The 5,513-nt window shown below is 51.2% G+C and overlaps 1 protein-coding gene across 1 annotated transcript; it reads left to right on the forward strand.

Moving 5' to 3' along the window:
* The first annotated feature begins 842 nt into the window (after positions 1-842).
* Positions 843-4,878, forward strand: LOC125545649 (BTB/POZ and TAZ domain-containing protein 2). The gene is made up of 5 exons (XM_048709666.2): positions 843-1,097; positions 1,328-1,479; positions 2,778-3,093; positions 3,784-4,091; positions 4,191-4,878. The coding sequence occupies exons 1-5, from the start codon at positions 993-995 to the stop codon at positions 4,345-4,347; spliced, it is 1,038 nt and encodes a 345-aa protein (XP_048565623.1). The 5' UTR covers positions 843-992; the 3' UTR covers positions 4,348-4,878.
* The last annotated feature ends 635 nt before the right edge of the window (positions 4,879-5,513 follow it).

Below are 5,513 nucleotides of genomic sequence, written 5' to 3' on the forward strand. Positions count from 1 at the left end.
GATAACAGGATGACGAGCCTTTTTATCTAAGAATATTTCTTTTCGTTACTCCTATTTAAACAACTGATGTTTAGTGTCCTAAAAACAGCGGGCGTTTAGGGGTTCACCACAAACTAATTAACATTTTTAAATGCACAAACTAGTCAACATGGTACTCACTCTATTTTTTTATTCCGCATTTCAGATTTGTCCGAAGTCAAACTTTGTAAAGTTTGACCAAATTTATATTAAAATTAAATATATAAAAATTTAAAAAATTAATTTCCTCAATCCGGATATGAATTTCAAATAAATATATAATTTGAAAATATATTTTGTTAAGAATTTTTGTTTGCGAGGATTTCAAGATATTAATTTTGATTGTGAATGGTAATAAGTTTTTTGTACTATCTCCGTCCGAAAATATAAGACGTTTTTGAGCATACAAAAACGTCTTATATTTTGAGACAAAGGTAGTTTTTGTAGGCTAGTTTAGCCTTTAAAACAACATAAATTTTGAGACGGAGGTAATATAAACTTGGTTAAACTTCAAAGAGTTTGACTTCAGATAAATCTTTTACGCGGAGCAAAAAAGAAACCGAGGGAGTATGAAGATTCTTTGTACCACAACCTCAAAAAAAGATCTGTTTGCCGTCAAGTACTGCACCTGACGTTTACTTGTTCGTCCTCAAACCGATCGACATGGTACAAGCAAACGGAGGAATCTTCGGATCTTTTCCAAAAGATCAGCAAACGTGCCCCGGCGCCCTGAAAATACAGTTTCTTTCGGGGGCAATATTACAAAATCACACGTTTCTGCGGGGGTCCCATTCCCCGCCGGCTTCTATATAAGGCCGCGGAGATGAGCCTCCCTCCTCCGAAACCCAGACCACACGCACGCACGCCGCGACGCCTCTGAACATTTCTTCCCCTCTCCTCCCAGATATTTTCCCCATCCTGCGCTTTTCCTCCTTCCTTCCTTTCTTCTCCGCCGCAATCTCTGCCAGTACGACATGCCGGAGGCACCTGCACGGGCCGGCGGCGCCTCCGCCCCCGCCGACGTCGACGTCGTCACCTCCAGCGGCCGCCGCAAGATCGCCGCCCATTCCTCCGTTCTTGTAAGCCATCCTTTCCCCGGCTCCTTCGATTTCTCGCCGCATTACCCTGCTCGCCGAACGCTTCCGGCTGCCGCTCGCCGGCACGCGGCGACGGCTAGGTAGGAGGACTCGGCCCGTGAATTCCGATGGTAGCGATCAGGAGACGACATGTGTATGCTATTCAGTCGTCTGAAAATTTCGGTTCTGAAGGGGATATTTATTCTTGTTTCTTTGTTGGCGTCATCGAGCAGGCGTCGGCGTCGCCGGTGCTGGAGACGATCCTGGAGCGCCGGGTGCAGAGGCTGAGGGAGAGCGGCAAGGGCGGCAGGGCCATCGTCCGGATCCGCGGCGTCACCGACGACGTCGCCGCGGCGTTCGTCCGCCTCCTCTACGCCGGCAGCAGGTACCGTGCGCGCTGTGCTCCTCTGCTGTTACCCCCCGGAATAGCCGCTAGTATTCTTTTTCGCACATGCGTTTCTTGCAACCCTGGGTAAGCCAGAGCCTGATGCTCTGTGGAGACCCAGTAATAGTAGTAGCCATTGAGTATTAGCACGAGGAAACAAAATCATTAGGAGAAAGAGCTAATATTAACGCACGAGGTGGGGGGAAAAGAACATTGACACATGCGTTTGTGCCCCACGCTGTCTGTCAAGCTGGGCGATCGGAGCTGTCTGCTCTGAAATAATGGTTTAGCTGCCATCTCGGTGGTAGTAATGGCCAGCTAAATCATGTTCTGATAATTGAATGAAGTACACCAAACAGCATGACGTTCGAGCTGTTCTAATTTGGTAGTACTATGTTTTGCTGGCATCTTGAAATACTAAGTTCGTCGGTTGGATCGAGAAACCAATCAACAGCCAAATCCAAGGCGAATTCCCCGTCGATAACTTTGAGTTTCAATTCTACGAGTGTTCAACAACCCTTTGCGGAGATGAGCTGCCCAGAGGCAGAGCATTTCCTCTCTAGTCGTCGGATCATATCAATCTGCAGATCTACCTCGTCACATGATCAAGAAGACACGACACAGCCACACGCTCTGTGAGACCCAGAACACCGGAGCCTTGCCCTAGGGCGAGCCACACAATCCTTGCCTGCGACCGGCCCGTCCGTCCGCTAGCCTCTGGAATCTCGCAGATCCAGTGAAGCTCCGCACGGATAGTCCCTGTCTGTCGCGGCGCCTAGCTAGCTCCAACTCGGCCAAGTTGCCAATTTCGCACTTGCCTCGCCACAAGAGCAAGATATACAGTAGACGAGATGACACCGCCACCGCATCATCCAAAGTCGCCACGCCATACAAAACCCCGGCAACTTGGCAGAAAACTTTGCCGCCGGAAAACCCCGGCGGCGGGCTGGAACCGCACGTACGACGGCACAGAGACAAGAAAGAAAGAAAATCAAAGTTTAGTTTGGTCTGGTTGGTGGAACCTGCGCTGTAGGGGTAGCGCCTGCCTAGTTGGAACCTCCCTTCCTGCTCCTCCATGGCCACCCGCATGTGTCGTCGCTGTCGCCGGCACCATCATCCTGCCTGCTGGCTACTACTCGTGGGTGTGGAGACAGGGCCGTCCAATCTCACAGCGCGAACTGTTCTTCTACTACTCCTAGTTGCTTGTTTGTATGTATTTTCGGTGATGGCGAATGGACACGCGGAAAAATCAATCACGAGTATCTAATTTGGTGATGGGAATTCTGGACGGCGTGCAGGCGTGCCGAGGGCGAGGTGGAGGAGGACGTGGAGAGGTACGCGGAGCAGCTGCTGGTGCTGGCGCACGCGTACCGGGTGCCGTGGCTCAAGCGGTGGTGCCAGGAGGCCATCGGGTCGCGGCTCACGCCGGGCACCGTCGTGGACGCGCTGCAGCTGGCCGACCTCTGCGACGCGCCGCAGCTGCACCTCCGCTGCATGCGCCTGCTCGCCAAGGAGTTCCGCGCCGTCGAGCGCACCGAGGCATGGCGCTTCCTCCGCGACAACGACCCCTGGCAGGAGCTCGACGTCCTCAGCCGCCTCCACGACGCCGACATGGTACGTACCTCCCTTGCCTCTGAAAAAATCATGCAGTGAAATTCGATCATGTGGCACGACCGGTGCGGGGCATGCCTGTTGGCACTTGAGGTGTCTCTCTGGCCGGTCTGCCGGTGGCATGATGATGATGCCAAAGTGCAACAAAAAGATGGCCCGCCTTGATGTCTCAATGCGCCGTGCACTGGGGAACATGGTGAGCATGCCGACCCGGACTTCCAAACTTCGGGTTCCGGAGGTGATCGGCATGTCGCGTCTGTGCGCATTAAGAAATGACGGGAGGGCCTGGTTTGGCCGGTGCGCCGAGGCCTCGTCATGGTGCACAGGTCGTTTCGGTCGGTGCGTCCACGTCCACCCCAGAGCACGCCGAGTCGAGGAATGGCCGGTGAATGTTCACATCTCCGAAACAGTCGTGCCAAACGTTGTCGTTTGGGTGGAAATTATCCAGGGGTCATGGTTATTTGCTTATGGCGACAGCATAACCCCACCAAACTTTTGATTGGACAAAAGTTAGAAAAGATATCAAGATCTCTACTAGTACTTAAAAAAAAGTTGGCAAACATGTCAAACACGTTATATTGGTTCATCATGTCAAGATCAATTTGCTCCGATAGTAATAATAAGTTTATGAATACTAGTAGTAGAATGTTAACGAGTATGATGAACTGACGGAAACTTTATTCTGGCGTGCAGCGGCGGCGAAAGTGGCGTCGGAAGCGCGCGGAGCAGAAGGTGTACATGGAGCTGAGCGACGCCATGGACATCCTGCGGCACATCTGCACGGAAGGCTGCACGGAGGTCGGCCCCGTGGGGCAGGCGCCGGCCAACTCGCCGTGCCCGGCGTACGCGACGTGCCGGGGACTGCAGCTGCTCATCCGCCACTTCTCCCGGTGCAAGAGCCGCGCGAGCTGCCCCCGGTGCCAGCGAATGTGGCAGCTGCTCCGCCTCCACGCTGCGCTCTGCCGCGTCCCCGACGGCCACTGCAACACTCCTCTCTGCACGTAAGTTCATTTACCCCAACGCACTGATCTGCTTACTCTCACACCTAAACAAATTGAACTCATGTCTGACGTTGCCATGGACCTTGTGTGATCATGCAGGCAGTTCAAGCTCAAGGAGCAGCAGAAGGAGGCGGTGTCGGCTTCGGCGGCGGCGAAGGCCGGCGACGGCAGGTGGGGGCTTCTTGTGAAGAAGGTGAAGGCTGTCAGCGTCATGTCTTCTCTCGGCAAGAGAAGCCCGCCTCCGTGCCAGTGCTGAGCGAATGGATCCCCTCTCTAGGGTTGTGCTTCAAGTGCGGCGAGCGGTGGGGGCGTGATCACACGTGCTCTACCACGGTCCAGCTCCATGTCGCGGAGTAGCTGCTGCAGCTCTTCGGCATCGACGTGGTGTTCGGCGACCAGCCAGCCGCCATTGCCCACAGCCGCTGTCTGCGACACGGGGATGGCCATCTCCGGTCAAGCTCTCACCGGCGGTGTCTCACCGCATGCATTTCAATTGCGCGCGTGGTTGCAAGGCCACGAGATGACATGCTGCTGGATTCGGCCAGCTCCACGTCTTTCGTCGATCAGCAATTCACTGCCAAGCTTGTGGGTATCGTCCCTCTGCTTCAATCTGGGCGCATCAAAGTTGCAGGCGGAGGATAGATCACATGTTACTCAGTTAGAACCGATCTCCTATAATTTAGAGGAGGATAGAGCCGAGTATCTTTTAGATGAGCATATTTGCCTTTCCACAAAAAAAAAAAGATCAGCATATTTGCCACTTTAAAGAACTGTCATTTCTATTCTAGCCTCAATATTTTTCTCCTTTTTGGCCAAATCTTACTACATAGTATTTGCACGGATATTAAATTCAAACATAATAATTAATATTCACACAATTAACGGATATTATAAATTTAAAGTTTACAAATCAAATTACTCAATTCAATTCAAACACACGAAGGGCTCAAATTTAGTAAATAGCATGATAAACACACAATTGTGAAGTGCTACGAAAATGCCACTATGCTCAACAAGGTCATATGGGAGCGGGATAGAACTTCTCGGTTCTTGATGTTGCGATGTGTTGCTAGAAATCTATGTACCCTATTTTGTATCGTGTTTCGGCTCAACAGGATCTCTATTGAAGATGTATCGAAAGTTCTCTGGCATGCCTCTCTCATCTCTCTCATCTTCAATGATAATGTTATATGCAAGATGATGCAACATGTCATGATCTTCCATAGGACCTTCAAGATCCAATACTCGACATGGCCATGAATTATTTCAAAGCACTTCTGAAACACAACGAAAGCTCTGTCGACAGCCTTCTTTGTCGATTCTTGACGCATTGCAAAGTGAGATTTCTTGTTACCTTTCGGACACGTGATTGTTTTGACAAATGTGGTCCATGAAGGATAGATATCATTTGCACGGTAGTAA

This window comes from Triticum urartu, chromosome 3A (genome assembly GCF_056163025.1).
Source record: "Triticum urartu cultivar PI428250 chromosome 3A, HENAU_Tu73, whole genome shotgun sequence".
Taxonomy (NCBI): Eukaryota; Viridiplantae; Streptophyta; class Magnoliopsida; order Poales; family Poaceae; genus Triticum; species Triticum urartu.

Excerpts from the sequence above, each read along its gene's own strand:
- LOC125545649 (XM_048709666.2), top strand. The coding sequence starts at position 993 with ATGCCGGAGGCACCTGCACGGGCCGGCGGCGCCTCCGCCCCCGCCGAC. Across the intron at positions 1,098-1,327 it reads CCGCCCATTCCTCCGTTCTT|GCGTCGGCGTCGCCGGTGCT; the intron begins GTAAGCCATCCT and ends GTCATCGAGCAG. Across the intron at positions 4,092-4,190 it reads TGCAACACTCCTCTCTGCAC|GCAGTTCAAGCTCAAGGAGC; the intron begins GTAAGTTCATTT and ends GTGATCATGCAG.